General features: G+C 36.7%; 1 protein-coding gene and 1 long non-coding RNA gene across 3 annotated transcripts in view; one reads left to right on the top strand and one right to left on the bottom strand.

Annotated features, from left to right (window-relative positions):
- The first annotated feature begins 1,057 nt into the window (after positions 1-1,057).
- LOC110006530 (uncharacterized) lies at positions 1,058-14,788 on the top strand. Its single transcript, XR_002279563.2, has 2 exons — positions 1,058-1,285; positions 14,409-14,788. It is a non-coding gene; the product is annotated as an uncharacterized LOC110006530 (long non-coding RNA).
- A 3,765-nt stretch (positions 14,789-18,553) lies between these two features.
- The window catches only part of BGAL9 (beta galactosidase 9), an 87,442-nt gene continuing 84,075 nt past the window's right edge, over positions 18,554-21,920 (bottom strand). Inside the window, exons 18-20 of one of the 2 annotated variants that reach the window (XM_011622041.3) lie at positions 21,666-21,871; positions 20,024-20,372; positions 18,554-18,961 (exon numbers count right to left, since the gene is read on the bottom strand). In XM_011622041.3, coding sequence (XP_011620343.1) covers positions 18,821-18,961; positions 20,024-20,372; positions 21,666-21,871 — 696 coding nt within the window. In that variant the 3' untranslated portion in view covers positions 18,554-18,820. The remainder of the gene's footprint in view (positions 18,962-20,023; positions 20,373-21,665; positions 21,872-21,920) is intronic. The other variant, XR_016058167.1, reaches the window with a different exon arrangement.

Genomic DNA, 21,920 nt, shown 5'->3' with positions numbered 1-21,920 from the left:
TATAGAAAGGTTATTTATAGAAAAAATTACAAAAACCCCTACTAATTTTTTTTTTCACTTTTTTTCTCAAAATACAATTTCTATACAATTACTCCTTAACTAAATAAAAAATAAAAAAATACCTAACCTACCGGCCTTTACTTTTACTTTATCCACTCTCTTTATATCCCACCAAAATAGGGCCTCCGACAGTGAGATAATTTTATAGTTAATCTCTATCCCACCAAAATAGGGGCTTCGACAGTGAGATAATTTTATCGTTAATCATTGCATATAATATTCCTGTTCCGAATCAGCATATTTATGTTTTACTCCCCCTAACTCTTCTTCAGTCAGGCATGGGCAAAATAGCGGAACAAGTATTAGTAATGTCTTCCTTGTCATTAAGATGTCTACCCGCGGTAATTGTGACCTCTCGAGAGAATTGATGAATGCATCCTTGATGCACTGTTAATAGAATTATGAATTGGCTAGTTGTAAATAGCTCCAAGGCTGTCGAACAAAAGATTATCCCCGGATCTACACCAACGTATTGACTTGATGGTGATCAGTAGCGCTCCGACACTGTGTAAAGTGCGGTCCGGCAGTTTGGTTCCGGCACTGTGTAAAGTGCAATCTGGCAGTTGCAAAGCGTGGTCTGGTAGATATTACTGGATTCCAGGACTATGACAATATATAAAAGGTGGTCGAACAGTTGCAAAGCGTGGTCCAATAGATTTTACTAGATTCCAAGATTACGACACTATGTAACAGGCGATGTAACAGTAGTACTCAATTTCGGTCCAATAGTTGTCTTAGGGTTGTCCGACAGTTGTGAGATAGAGTAATATTATCCGAAACTCAACGTCAAATTGGCCCAAATAAGTTTTGTGTACGAGAAAGGTATTTTGGTTAAAAAAAAAAAAAAAAAAAAATTTATTTTTTTTCCGTTGGGTATTTGAATAGACGAAGCTGAAGGCTTCGTTTGATAACCGCGAAATAAATGGGGGGGAAGTATCGGACATTCAACCTTTATGCGTTTGAAAACTTGTGAAAGTCGAAACATCACTTTAGCCCTTGCACTGTTCCTCTTAAGGAAAGTGCCTGCCTATAGCGGGGGTGTGGAAGTTTTCGGCACTACCCCTTGTACTGTTCCTCTTAAGGAAGGTGGCTGCCCATGGAGTAGGGGTGTGGAAGTCTTAAGCCGCTGAGCTCTCTCTTCCCAGCTATGCACAACCACTCTCCTTCTCAACGAAACCACTGTTCACGGCCTTGTGTTGAAGCTAGGACCCAACAAGAATCATCAGTGAGTGAGCTCCTTGCTGATTTTCTATTTTTTTTTACTGATTTAGGTTTTCTCAAACAAAAAGAATCATCAGCGACACCACTGTTCTTAGGGATTTTCTATTAAACTCTTTAAAAAAAATTCTGGTTTTTCATGTTCTAAATCTAGCTGTAAGGCGCCGCAAAAGCTGTCTTTTGTTATGATTTTCTTTGATCTTAGGTTATCAGAAACTCAAACTACTGAATCCTTGTCTACATTCATGTTTTGGACTAGTTTACACAAGCTCCGAAATCAATGGATTTAATCGTTGGATGAATCCAGCACTAGGCTGCTTGTTCTTTGGGTTCTTATTTATATATTTATTTTGGGTTTGAATCCCATCTCTTCTCTGATTAATGGTAAAATTGATTGGGTACTCAGCCTAAATCAAAGTGCAAAGAAAAAATGGTAGAAAACCAGCCTTTTGAGCTAGGTGGCAGGCCGCCCAGAAGAAATTCTGTTTTTTTTGGGTTTTCTTTTATTTTTATGTTTCAAAATGAACCTAAAACCCACAATTTTGTCAAAATGACTGTGGAAAACACAACTCTTCTCTGTGTTCCTTTGTTTTCTCACTCTATTGAGGACATGTTGGTCCAAATGAATCGTGCCGAGGCTAATGGTGTTGATCACAATTATAACTAGGTTAGGTTTTTCTCTATGGAACATGTGGAAATACATGTGAAAACTGGTTTGACAGTTTTGGTTGCATGGAGCTTGATCGAATCACATTTTCAATTTATTATAAAACTATATCTATATCACTCTGTGGAGCTATTTCTCTATTTGAATGCTGGCGAAATTACAATGACACCAATACATCACAAATGTTTCTGCATAATTTTTGCATGACGTTTCTTTACACACTTCTAGGCAATTTTTTTAGGCATCTAGTGGCTCATGTTTATGGGGGTTGGGAGTTGTTTATGCTACCATTCTTATGGTCCTCTTCTTAGCACGTGGACTCAATTCTTCTAATATTTGTTCAATTGATACCTTATGCAAGTCATTTGGATGAAAACATACACATGATAGTATATCAGTTAACACTTTCAAACCAAACCAATGAAAACAAGTTGTTGTTGATTTCTATTAATGTCTTGATCATTTTTCTAGCCTTGATAAATTGAGAATTGCATATTTTCTGCATGAGGTTTCTTTTTACACTTCTAGGCCATTTTTTTAAGTATCTAGTAGCTCATGCTTGTGGGATTGGGAGTTGCTTATGTTACCATCTTATGGTCCACTTCTTAGCACGTCTCAATTCTTATAATGTGACAACATATGATTCTTTTCTTAAAATTGAATTTCATTTGTTCAATGACCTTTCACATGTTCATTGACCACTTTAAACTAAATATATGGATAAACTTTAAATTGAAGTGTATATAAATTTAAGTGCCATTAAAATGTCATTGGCCTCAACAAATAATGGATGATTACCTCGACATTCATGTCCTCATTGCCACATACCATGCAATACTACATCGTCAAGTTCCCAAAAAAACCCGGTAGTGCTTTAGGTGTCCACAATGTACATTTTTTCATTAGTGCGATGATTATATTGAAGGGTTGAACTATGGTGAAAACTTGAGGCAACAAACGTATCACAAATGACTCAATCGCACCAATCACAAGAAGATGTCATTGTGAATTGAGAACAAAGGATTATTTTAGTAATAATTGTTGATGCATTATGGCACATGCAACAATTTTTGTTTTTCTTAGATGTGACCAATGCTTTTATTTTTGTACTAATCCTCATAAAAAATATTTGAAGTAATCATGAAAAACTTATGTACTAGGTCAGTAGTTCAATCTCTAATTAGTATATGGAAGCAACTATGAATATGGTTTCTATATTAGATAATGTAATGTAATTCATCTATATGCGAAGCTATGTACTATGTCAAAGTGTGAATTTAGTGAATGGATGGTCATTGTTTCTTCTATGATTAGAGTGTGCTTCTTATTGAATGATATTATGTTACGATATGCGAGCATTTAGTAAATGTAAAGTGGTCCATTTGTATGATTGCCATGTATGACTATGTGGTATATTAATGTTGCTGACTATCTAAGTATGAGTTCTGATAATGGTGGAAGGAACTACCAGTGGACGGCTCCACAAGATTATAAACTTTTAGAAGTAATGGTCAGTTGTGTGAAAGACAAATTGAGGACGAATGGGGTGTTTTCTAGTGAGGGTTGGGCAAGAATTACACGTGTAATGTGTGAACAATATGGCACAGGGTTGGATAAAATGATAATAAAATTAGATTGTGGACATTGAAGGCTTTATATTCCTATATTAAAAGAATACTTGAGGAATTTGGGTTCGGTTAGAACGAGGATAGGAGGACGGCCATTGAGGATTTAGGCAGTATGGGAGGAATATTGCGAGGTACAAACTACCCATACTACTTTTTATTAGAATTATTCTTTATGTAAGCTGTGTCTGTTTATTCATTTTGCTTTATCGCAAAGACACAATTGGGCATCAAAGTACAAGAGCAAGAGCTTCCCTCCTCTGGCCAATTTGAACAGTGTGTTTGGGGACATGATAGCTGAGGGAAATAGAAGTCCCTCTATAATGGATGGTGCTGACCGGAATCCAAGACTATGGGGGACAATGAGCCCGAGCCAGATCTTGAGGAATTGAATTGGATGCCTCAAGAGGTGGAAGAGGAGTCGCTGACCACAGAGAAAATATTAGATGCCACTGGTGGGGATACTAGCAAAGCGCTCATCTGAGAACAAAAAGAGTAATCATGGTCAGTCATCTACAATATGGGGGGAGGTGGGTGCTTTTAAGAGGCAAGAGGCTATGTCAATAGGACAATAATTGACTTTTATACTTGGGTTATTGTCGACCTCAATGGATAGGACATTGGATCATTCGATCCTCTTCTAAACACGCTGCATGGAAGTTGTGTCTGATGTTTATAGAAAGGAAGGAATTGATCCGCAGTTCTACATTAGGGCTATTGACTTATTTGTAGATCCTATGAAGGCCCTATATTCCTATTCATTGATCCGCACCGTAAGTTGTGGTTGCAGACGGATATCCCTCAAGAGTGTAGGTTGCTTGTTTTTTAATCTAGAAAACTGTAGATCTTAAATCCATATCACACTAGGGAGATGACTTATTTTCTTCTTTGTAGTTGTTTATTAGACTTAGTGATTATGCGTGGGATATTCTTCTATATAGTCTTTGTGGATGTTTATGTGGATGATTTTCTTTTTTATTTTTTATTTTTATGGTTTATGTGGATGGCTTTGTTTCTATGGTTTAAGTTGATGGATTTTTTTCATGGTTTATGTGAATGGCTTTTTTTATGGTTTATGCAGATGGCTTTTTTTTTCATACTTTATGCGGATGGGGTTTTTTTTTTCATGGTTTAGGTGGTTGGCTAATTTTTTTTATGATTTATGTAGATGGATTTTTTGGTTTTATACCAAGAAGATCAACAATCAAGGCTATTTTCCTATTTAGGCAACTGATTGAGAAAATTAGGACGAAGGGAAAAGACCTCCATATGGTCTTCATTGATCTAGAGAAAGCATATGATAGAGTACCTCGAGATTTGATTTGATTTGCGGGTTTTGAAAAAGAAAGGAGTCTCCAGACACTAGAGAGATATGTACGATGGAGCGCTAACTAGTATATGAACAAATAATGAAGAGACTGGTTAGTTTTCAGTGACAATAGGTCTACATCAAGGTCAGCATTGAGCTTGTACCTCTTTGTTTTAGTTATGGATAACAAAATTAGGCACCTACAGGATGAGGTACCATGTTGAGTGTTGTACGCAGATGACATAGTTTTGATCGATAAGACTTGAAACAACATCAACACAAAGTTCGAACTTTGGAGGGATGCTTTAGATTCCAAAGTTTTTAAAATTAGCCAGACTAAGACAGAGTATATGGAATGCAAGTTTAGCAATAATAAGAGTAAAGACGAGAACGTAGTTAAGATTGACAGCCAAGAAGTATAAAAGAGACCGCACTTTTGATATCTTAGGTTGATAATTCAGGAAAATGGGGAGATTGAGGAAGATGTCGCACACAAAATTAGAGCTGGGTGGGCGAAATGGAGATGTGCAACTAGAATTTTATGTGGTCAACGCATACCAACAAAGCTGAAAGGCAAGTTCTATAGGACAGCTGTGAGACCGGCTTTACTCTGCAGGGCGGAATGTTGGGTAGATAAAAAACAATATAACCATAGAATGAGTGTAATGATAATGTTCAGATGGATGAGTGGTAAGACAGGAAGGGATAGAATTTGAAATGAAGTCATTCGGAAAAATTTAGGTGTGGCACCAATCGACGATAAGATGAGAGAGACTAGACTTTGGTGGTTTGGTCATGTATGGTGCCGACCCTGTACAACACCTGTTAAGAGGTGCGAGTTGGTTCAAGTGGAAGGATTGAAAATGGCAAGAGGTGGGCCCAAAGGATGTGGTTGGACGTAGTCCAAAAAGGTATGGGGACTTATGGCCTCATTGAGGGTATGACATTTGGCAGAGCAGATTGATGGACCAGAATTCGTGTAGCCGACCCCAAATAATTGGGAAAGGGCTATGATGATGATGATGATACAAATGGCTTTTTCTCAATCATGAAATGTACTTCTATTTTGGAATTCAGGTTAGACTGCCTACACTATAACTTTTCTTTTCTTGGTTTATATGTACTTGAGATACAGGTTAGATTGTCAGTATGGATCCATTTGAGATATATGATATCTATGTGAGGTATTTTGTTGCATGTGTAGCAGCCTTGTGTTGTGTTTGGTAGTACTATACCTACATGATACCAAGACTCTATTTCACACATGTTATTTTACTGATACTGTATTTGTTTCGTATTTATGAGAATCTCATGAGAACAATTGCTTCAATTTATTGCTAATGGACACAAATGCTTTTCTAGTCTTGTGCGGAATTTTAAAGGAAGGTGATCTTCTTCGTAATTCTCAGTATATGATGAGCGTAATAGGGTGATGCAGATCCAGTTTCAGTATTTTGGACAAACAATTAGCTATTACTTCATCAAAGTCCTAAATGCAATATTGCAATGGGCTTTGTATTTTATCATCCCCGTCTCAACAAAAACACATAGCAAAATAAAAAAGAATAAGAGATTCTTCCCATTTTTCAAGGTGAACATAGTATATATTATCCTAGATTTAATAAATGATGATGATATTATTACAATTGCTTACCTAGGAATTTCCACGTTAGGATTGTGTTGGAGCATTGGATGGGGCTCACATTTGTACTTGGGTTCCAAGGGCACTGCCAAAGCGATACCGTAACCAGACGAGGGAGCTATCTCAGAATGTTTTGGCAGCGGTTAGCTTCAACATGCGCTTCATATAGGTACTAGTAGGGTAGGAAGGTTCTGCAGTAGATTCTAGGATTGTACATGATGCTATTGAGTAAGATAGGCATCCATTAATAGTGCCTCAAGGTTAATGTGCTTCATATACGACACAAGTTAAGATTGTAAATGCCACTTGTATTTTGCATAATTATATCCAATAAGGACAACCCAGAGCTCTAATCATGAGAGAGGATTTCAATATCAAGTTCTTAGAGAAGTGAGGAGAGATCTCGAGTTGCGCGCAAGAGACGAAGAAGAGGGAGACGAATTTGAAGAAGACAAACTTGAGGAACTGAAATCCCAAAGTAGGTCTACCCATAATTTTGGCTTACAATTGATAGAGTAAATTATGGAAGAAATGTGTGGACAATAAGTATTCATACATGCACGTGCCATGAGATTGTCATGTCTCTCTCTCTTGTTATTATTTTTGTTCAAGTGATAGCTTTTGCGCTACTATTTTAAAGGAGGCAAACTTATCTTCTGTAATGTACTGGTGTGATGGCAAAATGGAATGGTTAGCTTTGAACCTTTTAAATATCTATTTCTTAAATAACAAGAATATGTTTGCTCTTAAGGGCTTCATGTGCATTGAGTGAAATTTTAAGATTAAGAAAATTAATTTTGTTTCATATTTATGTAGATGTTGGTAGCATCATAAGGGGTTGATGCTTTTATGAAATCTCCAAGCACAATAAAGTCTATTTACATGTTTGGTATTATATTGGATGAATAACAGGAACCTTATTTATTTACAAAATGTTATTCAAAAACTGCATAAAATACATAATGAATAGTTATAGAGGCAATTTTCAGCTTTCCCAATGCCCAATAGGTGAAATGACTAGTTCACGCAACCATTTCACATGCATCCTAGAATCCAACAAAATTGTTGACGATGACATGACTGTAATGGATAACAAATACTCATACCTATTTTAGGTTCTCAATATTTATATATTTTCGATAAATTAATAAAACATACCTATTTTAGGTTCTCAATATTTCTATATATTTTCGATAAATTAATAAAACAGACATAAAATAGGTTCTCGATATTTATATCTTTTCAATAAATTAAAAAAAATTATAATGGAGCTCTAATATTTTTTGGAAACCTAAAAAAATGGATTTTTAATAAGAAATTTTAACAATGTTTTTGAAAATTTTTAGGGCCACATCTGCCCAAACTGGCCCATCCACCAATTTGGACTAGCGATCCGCTAATGCAAATAGGTTTTTAGGGTTCGGTCCCACATATTTGTTTTTCCAAACCTTGCCGTAACCTATTTAACTATACCTCACCTAAAATATCCACTATCGTCACTCATAAATGTGTGTCATGTACCTGAAGTTTTAGGAATTATGTCAAAAAGCCAATATATTAAGTAATTCATCTTTTGAGCATTTGTTGGCAAGTATTCTTGTGGCGTTTTATGATCTTCTTGACTGAAAATTCTACAAGTCACTCTCTTTCTTAAGCTACTCCCTTTATCTATTGGTGTTTGATCCATGGATTTGATTTACTATCACCAAATGCCTAAATCAGTGTGGGATTCGATATTGAAAAGGATGCATACAAAATTGGACTTATAGAAATCTAAACATCTTTCTTTGGGGGTAGGGTGACATTGATCGAAGCCTCGCTTTCCAACCTTCCGATGTATCGAATGTCTATTCCCAATATGCTGAAGTCCATTGCTAAACGTATTGAGCAGCTGATGCGTAACTTTTTATGGGGTTTTGGGGAATTCGGAAAGAAATATCATTTAGTTAGTTGGGATAGATTTTGTACACCAAAAAGGAAAGGAAGCTTGGGCACAAGGAGGATCAAATTCGCAAATCAAGCATATTAGCTAAATGGTGGTAGAGAACTACGAGTCAAGATGGGAAGTTATGGAAGGATATTTTACACGACAAATATGGGGGGAATCAGGCCAATTTTTGGGTTGGAGATGGAGGTAGAGAGTAAGACATCAGGCGGTACTACGGAAAGGAATTTTGCAAAGTAAAGATTTTATGTTGAGATATTGTAGGTGGATTGTTGGGAGTGGCTCTAATGTCTCCTTTTAGCATAGTAAGTGGTTAGGGGAATCTTTGTTGAGGGATGCCTACCCATTGGTGTTCGATGCAGCAGAGCAGCAGAGACTGAAAGTGGCTCAAGCTTTCAATTTGCAGAGGCAAGCTTGGAATGTTAATTGCTGATATAATAGGGTTTCAGACGTGGTCATTAGTCAATGCTCAGAAGTGCTATTGACTCTTCAAGAGGTTTGTCCACCTCGGAATAGGGATGATGAATTTGTTTGGGAACTTGAAAGCAGTGGGGATTTTTCAGTTAAATCAACTTACAACCTTTTGTTCCATGATAGGGTGAGATGGAATAGAAGCTCATTAAATCAACTATGGTGATGAAAAGTTCCTTATAAAGTTAAACTTTTCCTTTGGATTCTTTCCCAAGGTAAACCTTTAGCGGTTGATACGTTGATGAAAAAAGGAAGGATATTGACCAATGTATGTATGTTAAGTAAAAATAGTGATGAGTCAGGGGACCATTTATTTCTTCATTGTGCTTTCACTTCTCAGATTTGGAGGATGTTGTTTAGGAGTATGGGGATCTCCATTACACTACCAAGTAGTCATATGAACCTTCTTGAACATCTCAGTATGGACGGTCTACCTAAAGTGGGAAATGTGATTTGGCAGATAGGCAGGGCAGCGGTTTTATGGGAAGTATGGTTGGAGCGAAATAGAAGAATTTTTGAAAGCCAGGTGTTGGAGAGCGTAAAGGTGGAAAGGAGAATTATGAGCACAATGTGGAAATGGTTCTCTATTACAAAGGAAGGATTTGGATCATCAAGGGTTGATTTGGAAGCCAATCTTTCAAACTTGATTTTTCAAAAAATAGTGAACATAAGACCGAGAGGAAGGTGGATTCCGCCGACGAGGGTTTGTTTGAAACTCAATTTCGATGGGAGCTCTTTGAGTAAGCCAAGGCCCTCAGGCTTTGGTGGCATCCTGAGGGATGCGGATGGAGCTATAGTATTTTGCTATGCAGGTGCGAGTGGTATTTTAACGGCTAATGAAGTGGAAATGGAGACACTTGAAAGAAGATTACAATTGATGGCCCAAAGGAGTGGCAAGATCCGTGTGTAGTGGAAGGGGATTTGCTAAATGTTATTAATTGGTGCGCTTATGTGTCGTGGCCTCCTTGGCGATTGAGAAGGTAGTGGATGGGAATCTTGGACCTTTGCGAAAATTTGCAAGTATCGTTCCAACTTGTTTACAGAGATGCTATGCAATTGCGGATGACCTTGCCAAGTATGGTGTTGACTTGGACTTTATTCTAATATCTTATTTCCTTCCTCCTTGAATTTTGTAATCTTCTCATGATCAATAAAATAATGTTGTCAAAAAAACAGAAAGTCTCCTTATTGTAGTGCCTTGTTGACTTTCCGCCTTCAGGTCTCTTTGTTGTGTTTCGGTGGGCACTATTTATAGAGCACTTCCAACTATCAGTAGTTGATTGTGGTATGTGAAAGTGGGATACTTGATTTAAGTAATAGTTATTCCTCGAAGCAGTAGGGTAGTGGGGGTTAATTGTTGATTTTGATAGAGCTTCATCAACCGTTAGTGGTGGTGTTGATTAGTGGGTCACACTTCCCTTAAAAGATAGCTTAGTGGGCATACATGTCCCACTTGTATCATCCCTATTTTTCCTTTTGTGATGATGAGATTGGACAGGTTTTTTTTTTTGGGTAAATCAGCGAGGAAGACTAGCCCCCACCCACTTTATTGCTATACAATGAAAAATATTACAAGTAAAATCATCAAACATCCCTTTCTAATGGTACGTTAGGAATATTATACAAGATGAAAGGGTGCATAACATCCAAGGGATGAGCCCACCATATGTTTGCTTCTACAAATGATACCGCCCTTTTTGCCAAGCAATCAGCATAACATCCAAGGGATGAGCCCACCATATGTTTGCTTCTACAAATGATACCGCCCTTTTTGCCAAGCAATCAGCAGGAATGTTCGCTTCCCTAAAAACATGAGAGATCTGCCATTAGTAGTCTGCAAAGGAGGAGAGTTGGGCCCTACAATTGGAGAAAAGTGTGCGCAGCTTCCATGAGGTTCTACTACCATTAGTCCTGGATTCAAGAAGTATTTTGGAGTCACTCTCAATTATTAAGGGTTTGCAGTCTAGCTCCTTTACCAGAATCATAAAATCAGCTTGGATTTCAACATGTATTTTGGAGTCACTCTCAATTATTAAGGGTTTTCATTCTAGCGCCTTTACCAAAAGCATAAAAATCAGCTTGGAGGTGAAACCAAGGGAGGTTGCGTTTGCAGTCAAGCTCCTTTGCCAAAAGCGTAAAAATCAGCTTGGAGGTGAAACCAAGGGAGGTTGCAAAGGCTGCCACAAAACTACTTGCATCATTTCTAATGATTCTCCCACATCCAGATGCACCAGGATTCCTAAGGGAAGAATCATTGATGTTGAGTTTATAGCTGCCCGTGGGAGGGAAGGACCGCTCAACATGGATTGGGATGAAGGGGGGTCCATACACCAGTTAGCTTGAGATTTGGTTAGATTGGCAGGTGGAGCTTTACCACATTGTTTTCCTTGATTTTGTTTAAAGAGATAAGCTTTGTCTTGTCTTCATAGGGGCCATTATTTTGCTTGTGCCCTTTCGATCATTGAGAAAAAGACAGAGTGATTTTCTCTTTCCTTGGTAAGGGATTAAAGTATATTTAAGGGTGGCAATCGGCCAGGTCGGGCACGCCCTGCCTCGTCCCTAAAAAAACTAGGGCCTTTGCCACAATATGTGGCCCAAGGGTCAGGGCTGGACCACATGGCCTTAGGCCGGGCTGGGCTAGGGCTATGATAGGGCCTGCCCAGTTTGGCCTGGCATGGCCTTCTTTTCTTTAAATTTTCTTTTATTTTTTAAAATTATATCTTGTCCAGCCTGGCCCGCCCTGGTTATGGCTAGGGCTAGGCTTGGGCCTAGACCTCCTTGGCCTCGTCCGGGCCAACCCTACGGTGAATAGGGCTGGGCTTGGGCCAGGGCCAGAGCAGGCCCGGCCTATTGCCAGCCATAGTCCGTATATTTCAATTTTAACTCACCGCCGAAGGTAACTAGTTGTCTTCATTGCACTTGACACTTGGATTTAGAAAGGGTTGATGGCATTTTAGTTCTACCCTACCCATTGCCGCTAGGAAGAAGTAGGGTATTCCGTCCAATGTTTTATGTGGCTTTAATGCCAAACTCAACATGTTGTGGCGTCATTTTATTTGATTTAAGAAATAAAGAAAGGTTGAAGGGGAAACATCATTGATTACTGGCTTTTGATCTCATTTTGGGAATGTAATGGGGATTTAGACTATTCTTGGGTATGAGCATATTGCACGAACCCAGTACAAAGTAGTGTTCACAAAATTGAACCAGAACGGTTAACCGAACATGGGGTCGGAAGCGATTTAACCGGCCTAACCGGTAAATCGGCCAATTCAACCGTTCTAATTAGGCAAGTCCCAGACGGCCAAACAATTGTTGAAAAAAATTAAAAAGATGCAAAAAAAAATCTACTAAAATATGAAAAGCATATGAAGAATGATTAAAACAAAATGCATTCAAATGAAGTTGAAAGTTAATGAAAAAAATGGATTTTAAAAGTGAGTATTAATGACCAAAATATTTTTAATATTTACCATAATGTAAAAAATATTAAAAAATGCATTACAAATCAAATTCCTTATTTTTGAAATTTTATAGACATTTTTTTTGAATTTTTATTTTTAAAATACCGGCCGATCACCAAAACTGCCCGAAACCGGAACCGGCAAGGGGCCGGTTCCAATCTAACCTGGCTGTTACCGGTTAGATCGCGCGGTTTTTCTAACAATGGTACAAAGTGTTTACCCAGAAGAGGGTAAGGTAAGCTAGGAGGGCTAGGACCATGTAAAAGGGGCCCGGTCCTCTCACAAAATAGGGTCACAAAGAACTTGATAAAATGGCTCAATATTTGAGTAATTTAATTGCAAAGTGTAGGTCTTTTAATGGATCACTATGTAAAATAACTGATGTCAAAGATCCACACCAATAGATATGAAAACTATTCTAATGGCGATCCTTCATGGAGGATCTTATGAATGGAGGGGTCTATAGAATTTTCCTAGAAAACTTCAGCTTCCCGTTGTTCATGAAATAAAATAAAGTGTTTTATACATATTGGATTGGTTGAGACCAGTGATTTAAAAAATGCGAGTTAGCAAGGAATTGCCCAGTTCGAACGAGGAATTGGTCACCTTGTGCAGATTCGGTCAATATATAGGAAATTGTCTGGGTCTAGAAGAGAACCAACGATTTTCTATAGTGAAACAACATTTTGCTATAGTAAAAATGCCTATTCACCGATCCAAACTTGTTTTTGGCCGGTTCACCGGTTCACTATTTTTTTGCACAGTAAAACGACGATTCAGACCATTGATTCACCAATCTAGACCACTTTTTGCGATGCTTGATCAGGTCACCAATCCGTTTTTTAAATCATTGGTTGAGAGAGTTAGAATCCTTGTAATATGTCACTGAAATTAATACTTGAGAGAGCGCGAGAGAGAGTTTGAGAAGCTCAGCCATGGAGATGATATGCAGACATGACACTGAAGCATGTAAATGGAAGGGATTAGAGATCAATGGTGTTGTCTCGAGGGCATGAGGAGGTAGGTATTAATATCCACAAAAAACTTTGGCTTGGCCTTTTGCGGTCAAGAACTCTAGAGTGTAGTATGCAGGGCCTATGGAGCCCATTTCAGAGGTTTTTTCAACCAAGGAGGCTTAACCTTTTGCGGTTAAGAACTTTAGAGGCATTCAGGAAAGAAGAAAATCAGAGGGAATTAGACAATCTGATCCCCATTATTAATTACGAGGTAGCAAAGGGGATTCGAGAATGACTTGCTTTGAGGGGAACGCTATGCCTACAAGTGGTGGCACCACCACATGTGGCTGGGGTTGCAATTCCAAATGAAGCCTTTGTCCTAGAATGTGAGGGGCCGGGAGAGTGAGAGAAGAAAAGGCAGGTCCGCTTGCTGATCTGTAAAGAAAGGTCGGACATCCTCTTACTGCAAGACACCAAGCTCCCTGGCCCTTACCTCCAGGCAGCTAAGGCTCTCTAGGATAGTCATGCCTTGGCTTTTTTTATGTTTATTCATCTTCCGTAGGTTCTTCGGGTGGTTTATGGGTCCTTTGGGGTCCAATGTCTGGGCCTTAGGGCCTATGAAAAACATTTTACTATTTTGTTTTAGGGGCCACCTGGTGGCTTTTGTTGGATTCTAATGAATGTGGATGGACCTCACAGGCTCAATGATAGATCTCTTTTTTGGTTTGAACTCTCTTCCTTTTTATCTATGCACAATATACCTTCTGTATTGTTGGGGACTTTAATATTGTGTATAGCCTCATAAGACAATGTTGATAAGCAGATTAACTTTTTTATTGAAGTTAAACAATTTTATTCTTATTAATATCTGAATTGAGGTTCATACAAGTGCTAATTTTATCTGGTGTAATGATTTGATCATCCACTCCTCACTATGAAATTAGAACTTTTTCATCAATCCAAATTCCATTTTAGCATCAAACGAGCGCATGTAGTTCTCAACGCACTTGCTTGCATTTTTGCTAAGTAGTTCTTTTCCCAACTGCGCTAGCTGACTGATGCTGAGGGATTGGACAGCGAGACCATGACTGATACTGACGGATTGAACGGCCAGACCATGCCATCAAAGGCCTGTGGCTTGTGGCTTGGTATAGGGAAAAAAGAACTCACAAAAAAAAGGCAAAGAAAAAGATAAGTCAGTGGGGATTTGAGGCCCTACTTTTTGGTAAGAATGGAATCAGAGACTTAATCATAGGACTCGTTGGTACTTCCGCCAAGGCCCCAGCCTTTTCTCAAAAGTACTAAAAAAATCCCCACAAATGGGGGATTTCCAGGACAAATTGTTGGTGGTGACCTCTAAGTTTGTATAATAACAATTTTATTGTTAATTTGTCTAATAAAAAAAATAGTCATTTGCTGGTCCAGAAATAAGCCCTAGACTCTATTAAAGTGAAGTAGGACTCATGTTACGTTCTTGAAGCTGTGATTTTGGCGAAATACCAACCTTGAGCATGAAGCTCCCAAATTCTTAATTCTGGTGAAACACGTCTGATTCTTCCACCACATCCAACATACTTATTGACTCATCACTTACCCTGTCTTTTAAATGTTCTATCTTCATGAACATTTATTTTGGTATAGGGAATATATATTGAGAATTTAAGACTCTTGGTTATAAGAATGTCACAATTACCCCTGATCGTGAAATTGGTGGTTGGTGGTGTTCCATTGATGACATTCAAATATTTATTAGACGAAAAAGTTTATATAAGGTTGTTTATTTGATCAAAATTATATTTATGATAAAATTTAGAGGTGCTCCTATTTAAAGTTACAACCTTATGCAAACCAAACCCTTCATTAAACAGTCTCGAACTTTATGCACAGAGAAGACGCATCTCTAGCCACCCCCCGTCTAAGATATGAGCGCTAGTTCTGGCTATTACTTTCTTGTACCATGACCTTATGATGTACACTCTTTTGAGTTTTTTTTTTTTTTTGGGGATCTATGAACTCATCTCTATCATGTGCCTTTAATCTTGCCAAAAAATCCAATTTTTTAAGGGAATAATCTAGATATTCAAAAATTCTAATACGGTTGTTTTTCTTTGAAAAGAATAATATAGTTACAATACGGATCTTGAAATTTTAAATAAAAAAAAATATTGCCCACGTGTGTGTTTTGCCCAAGAGAGTAAATGTATAGTATACTCCGAAGGGAGCATATTATACATTCTTTATAATCTTTCCCAACTCTTTTAAATTTGACTTGGTTCCTAGGACGTCCTTCCTTCCGTTAGCTATTGAACTATATGAATTTAGGGAAAATTATGTATACCCCAAGGACCGCACATTCTAGGCATGTCCCACCGATCCATATTTTTTAAAGGGTGCAGTTTGTATAGAGCTGAGGCTCTAAACAATCAAAGTAGAGCACACCTTCAAATAGTGTTGAGAAATGTGGTTTCAATACTGGAAATCTTTGTGATAGCCTTAAAATATAGTTTCAAAATTAATTATAAAATTTAAATCTTCAAAAATAGTGTAGATCAAGTAGATCTATGAAAACTTGAAAATATTGAAAATTGACTGTCCAAAAATGCGTTATAAGATGCACTATTTCCAAAATTTGAAATTTGTTTTTTTCTTATGTCCATACATCTTGATGTCAAAATGATCAATTTGAGGATATTTGGGCATCAAAACAATCTCTTCTAGTGAAATTTTTTAGGTCGGCTCTAATTTAATTTTTTTAGAGGGAAAAACTATCTCAAATTTTTTTAGAAAATCTGAAGTTTTAGTGAGAGAAACCATCTCAGAATTTTTGGAAAGAGAAATTGTTATTTGAAGGGATTATAAATAAATAAATAAAATTTTGGGATAATTTCTATCTAAAACTTGAAATTTTAGACAGTTCTCTCTCTAAAAATTTAAAATTTGTGAGAGTTTTCTCTCAAAAATTTTGAATTTTGAGATAGTTTCTCTCTAAAACTTTTGAGATTGTTTCTCTCTAAATTTTTAAATTTTAAGTTTTAAGATACATACGTTATTTTTATGATATGAAGGTATTTTCATCCTAGAAAAGCGACTTCGTTAATTGGGGGTGTGGATGCATAAGTAGCCATTGGGGTTTGTGATATGGTTTAAAAAGTATTGGGGTCGAGTTATTTAGAAAATATGGTGGGGGTAGGGAGGTTGAGCGTGGTATATATAATTTTTCCTTGAGTTTATTAATTTTTATTTGGTTGCTACTCAACTATAGATGCTCAACCTAATAATCCCACATATTGTAGAGTATTGAGTCGGAGTTGACCATGATGTAAACCTGACCCGAGTTGACCATGATGTAAACCTCACCCGATTAGCTTTTACATAGACATGGATCCGGCTTGGACCCATGTCGGATCCATGTCATTTGTGTTGGGTGAGTTCTTTCTTTCAATTTGGATCCCAACCCAAGTCAAGAAACTAAAAACAAAAAATGTATCTATATATATATATATATATATATATATATATATATATATATATATATATATATATATATATGGATGTCGAAAATTTAGAGTTATTTAAATTTGTAGAAAAAAAATTAAAATTCAAACATGAAATGAAATTGTGACCGTCAGATCAACATAAATTCAATCTTGACCGTTGGGCTCATATGTTCATATGAGCTAGTGGACTAATCTCAGCATTTTTCATTATATATATAACACTAATATCCATAAAACTATAAATAAGATGGGTATCATCCCTTAAATTAACTTTGGGTTTTCTCCGTGCCCCTGGAGAAAACCATGGTTAACACTGAAACCTCGCATTCCTTGTTTTTAGTAATGGTTAATATTCCTTGATTTTAGTAATGGTTAATGACTTCTAGTTTATAGTGTTGTTGATAAATCTACATTTCTCACAGTAGATAGAACTTAACTTGGGGTTCCGCCATTAAAGAGACACTGGTTCAGCAATTACGATGATAAAATTATTCCACAGTTGATACCCAATAATTAAGAAAAACTAATTTAAATTGGCTTTTGAGGAGCCAAAAGTCAATGTTGCTTGTAAGGCCATCTTTACATGTCAAGAAAATAGTTGTCCATTCATGCCAAGGGTCACCATTTTGGGAAGTTTATAATGTTGAAATTTGGTAATGATTATTGCCCATTAGAAGTGGTTAGAGGTGGTGATGATTATTTCAATGAAAAGAGAGATGATCAATGAATATACAATAAAATCATGGAAATCCATGAAAACAACTGTTTGGTAATTTGGGATGGCTGGTGATCATTTGAAACCTAAATAGTTTTTGAAGGAAAAAAAAAGCATGTGCATCAATATCTTAATGGATTGTATACTACAAGATCATTTATCTTTGTTACAAAGAGGTCACAATTGATACTAACCATTAAATGTCAAATTAGATGGCTTGAGATGTATCATAAAATTTGAAAAATTTGCTTTTGAAGTTTGAATCTAATCAATAACATACTCACAACCACCCGATTTGAAATCTAATGAATGATAGATATGAGCTATACTCTACCTACATGGTCAATCATCTCAAAAATTTAGGATCTTATTTTAAATTACCTCTTGGAAAGGAAAGATAGATGACTATATTGTATATATGAAAAAGTATACAATAAGGCTATTTACCTTTGATACAAGGTAGGTATAATTAATCTTGACCATTAGATGTGAAATTGGGTGGTTGTATTTATTCCATTAACCAAACAAAAGTTTAAAAAAGAATATTTCAAAACTTTGTGACACACCCAAGATATCAAATTTCACATTGGTTGGTGATAAGTAACTGTGACCTCCTTGTATCAAAGATAAATAGTCTCATTGTATACCATCCCTAATAGAAGAAAAAAAAGCTATAGTTTTATAGTGTTCAGCCCATAAAAAGATATTGAATTTTAAGGGTGGGAAGGCGAGGGATGTTTTTGTATGAGGCTGGGACATCATGCAAAGACTAATATCACCTCTACATAGTTACTGGCGTAATGTCCACATCATTGTACAGACTTTATAAGAGAGTTAATTTGAACTCTGAAAAAATAAGAGGGCATTTGTAACATTTTCTCTAATAACTAGAAGACCAACTGATATTCTGATAAATGTAATAATAAATGGTTGATGTTACCATTCATTAAGAATTTAAAATTTAGTATTTATTAAGAGAGGCAGTCAATGTAATTCTAATATTTATTAAGGCAATCTCTGTTCTCTCGTACACAATAGACAGGAAAGAGTATATCACAGTGGAAATAATGTATATTATTTTTCACTCAGCAAAACCTAAGACCTTGGTTTTCCATAATCTTACTGTACATAAAAAGACAATAAAAGGTCAATTAAAAGGCAGTTACCAGATCCTATTTTATATACAAGCAAATTCCACAACTCCATTACTATAGCAATTTCTTCAAGCATATAAGCCTTGACAGTTAGCAGTCAATAGATAGCAGTGCCTATGTCTAAACTTGGCATGCATTTTGCCTCCACTGCCAAGCTCTTGAGCTTCCCTTGACAAGGGTCATGGCCAAAAGCCTGGTTGGAGACATTGAGTGTGCAGCTGCTTCGTCCTTCACATGCCTGAATGTATCAGTTGTTTGTTAAGAAAACAATTATACATTCAAATACCTGTACTTCTACACTAACTTAAGGGGAAGAGGGCCCATTACCAATTGAAAAGAAACGTGTGCCAAACAGCCAACACATCCGAAAATGGAAGAGAGAACAGATAATAAATAAAAGTGTTAAGAGATTAAATCAGTCACATTATTGAAATTCTATCTAAAAGTATTTTTAGGATCCTAATTTTTGTGGATGTAACAGTGATTTCATATGGACTGTTTTATCATAGCATAATGAAACACACCTTAAAAGACCATGTTAGGAGCACTTGATTTGCTCTAATTTTTAACATAAACTCAATTCACTATGATAAACAATTTCAAAAATAATTTGAAACACCATAAAAATTGCTTTTTAAACCCCATGAACATAAGTCGCCCATTCAAAAGGATGATTAGATCTAGGTTTAGGAGAGATTATTTTCTTATCCCAAATTTTGTAGTTGACCTTATAAACATTAGATGAACAATTTTACAAAAATAATAATAATTTTGAGTTCTTAAAGGCCTACATCTCAATGTTCGCCAAGTGAATGGCCTAGATTCATTGAGGGAGAGTGGTTCATTTTTATTTTTTCTAGGGTTTAAATTCAATCTTTTCTTTTTCTTGATTGTTGGATGAAGAGAGGGGGAGTGAAGAACTTGGAATCATATGAATGCCATGAACATGGTTTTTAAAAAGCAAGGTTTCATTATAATATAATGTAAAAGTGACATAAAATCACTCGCCGTAATTATACACTCTATGTATGCCTAAAAAGATGACAATCTAAGATTGAACAGAGACCATCCCATTTTTGGATGGTCAAATCTAAGTTTCTAAAAATTGAAATTGAAATTTATTTATCTATTAGTACTCATCTGGTGATTCTAAGGCGATCCTGAAATTTTAAGATAACAAAAACTTCCAAAGTGGCTCTTTTGCTCAAGGGAGTAAGCGTATAGTGCAATCCAAAAAAGAAAAAAAGACAAAAAACAAAGAATAGAAGTTCATTAGCATTCGAACAGAAGGGCCACAAACCTTGGAGACAATGGCCAGGGAGTTGGGGGCATGACATGTTCCATATCTGAAATTTTGGCAGTTCCCATAGGGATCGCCAAAACTGGCAAATGTTATGGCTGAGATCTTCTGTCCATCGTCGCAACGAAGGCTTAGTTGCGGACTGACATATTGGTACAAGAACTTTCCACTTATAAAATCGGGATGTGACCAGATGTCGAGAGGTGGATAGTGAGACTCTAAAACTTTGGCACAAATTGTCTGCGTGGCATGCAAGTTGATGGAGATCTCCAATGGGTTTCCTCCAATTTCCTCGAAGAGGACAAGAAGATTGTCAGAGGCTTGTAACCATGACCTCGGGATATGGTACCTGGAAACCAAGTCCAATATCAAAGAAACTGAACAGTGTAATCTTTCTCCTTTCTCGTTCTGTTCAATAAAATTATTGACTTGATGCTTCAAATGGAATCTAAAAAAACTTATGCTACTTTTCTATTATTTGAGACATTCCCCACACCCAAAAACAAAAAGAAAAAATCTCCCATGAATGCTTCTGTCCTTTGAAACAGCCTCTCTCTGTCACACACACACACGTGTGCACAAGCACACCTGAACAGTCCAAGCAATGTCAAGAAAAATGTAATCTACAAATTCAAGCAGCTGATCTAAGATTGCATTTGAATAGACCTAAATGCAGCGATGGACAGGCTAGAGATTGATTGGGGAATTAAAGAAATCAGTACCATTAATAAACCATATTAGCAGCTTGTAATTGCAAACAAGTCAGTTTCAGAAAATAATGAAATTATTCAATAAACTGGAGTTTCGAAGCATGCTGCTTTGTGCACAGTGTCACATCTTGAGTGTCCAGCCACTTCTTTGTCGAACTAATATCCATAAAATTAAAATAATGTAGGTAGTATCCCTTGAATTAGTCATATCCTGTTGGAGCTATCTGCAACAGGATAGTTAATAGCAACATAATGTCAAATCTGGAAATGTGGTTTGACTTTGTATTTTAGTTTGGTACATTTATGCAATTTTTGTGGCATGGAGGTTAATATATACCAGAATGCAGCAACTACACCTGAAAGTTCTGAAATTCTTGTACAGCTTAATCAGAAAATGCCATCTTTTGTAACATTACTAATTAAAATCCATGTTTTCCTTCAAAATTCTCTGCTTTGTATGGTTAGTTCTTCTAAAGTGCCCCAAAATGTGATTGCAATTCCAAATCTACCTTCATAAATGGCATCCTTCCATTGTAGTGTGATAACTTCATTTTTATGGCATTTGTCCTAGGAGACTCATACTACTGGAAGATCTTAGTGTAGCAATGTAATCCTTAAGTTTCCTAGGAAAAGGGGTATCACAGAAATATACCAAATCAATAAGAAAACACCTCTATAAAAAAACTAATTCTACTTTTGTAGTTGTTATGCAAGAATCACACATCCTTCTAGTCAGAGAGGTAACAACAGCTCAGCTCTAGCTATGATCAAGTACTCATCACTTCGACTCATCTGAACTGGAAAAAGTGTACACTGGCATACACATCATATCTTTTCCACAATTTAGGTTGAATATTTTCAATAGGAAACATAACAGAAAGGGAAAGTGCATATTGTAGTCGGTATTTAACTTGTGGTTTCTAAGCACATACCAACGTTGAGTAACTTGACCACAGTTTGTTGTGCACTTGCTTTCATGATATGCTCCACGATAATCACATTTCTGGCATCCATCTTTTGGTGCAACCAAGGACCAGTATCTTCCAATGCTGTGACCATTAACCCAAGCCTCACCCTTTCCCATACTTCCCAAGTCAAGTGCTACAGGACTTGTACCTTTGGGAGCATCGAAGTATGCCTGGCAATTGAAGCAGAATTTGATAATAACTTGTGGAATATCAGAGTTA

The sequence above is a fragment of the Amborella trichopoda genome, chromosome 6 (genome assembly GCF_054954075.1).
Source record: "Amborella trichopoda isolate Santa Cruz 75 chromosome 6, AtrichopodaSantaCruz75HAP2 v2.0, whole genome shotgun sequence".
Taxonomy (NCBI): domain Eukaryota; kingdom Viridiplantae; phylum Streptophyta; class Magnoliopsida; order Amborellales; family Amborellaceae; genus Amborella; species Amborella trichopoda.
The sequence above is the reverse complement of the archived record's forward strand: the minus strand, read 5'-3'. Positions and strand labels throughout refer to the sequence as shown.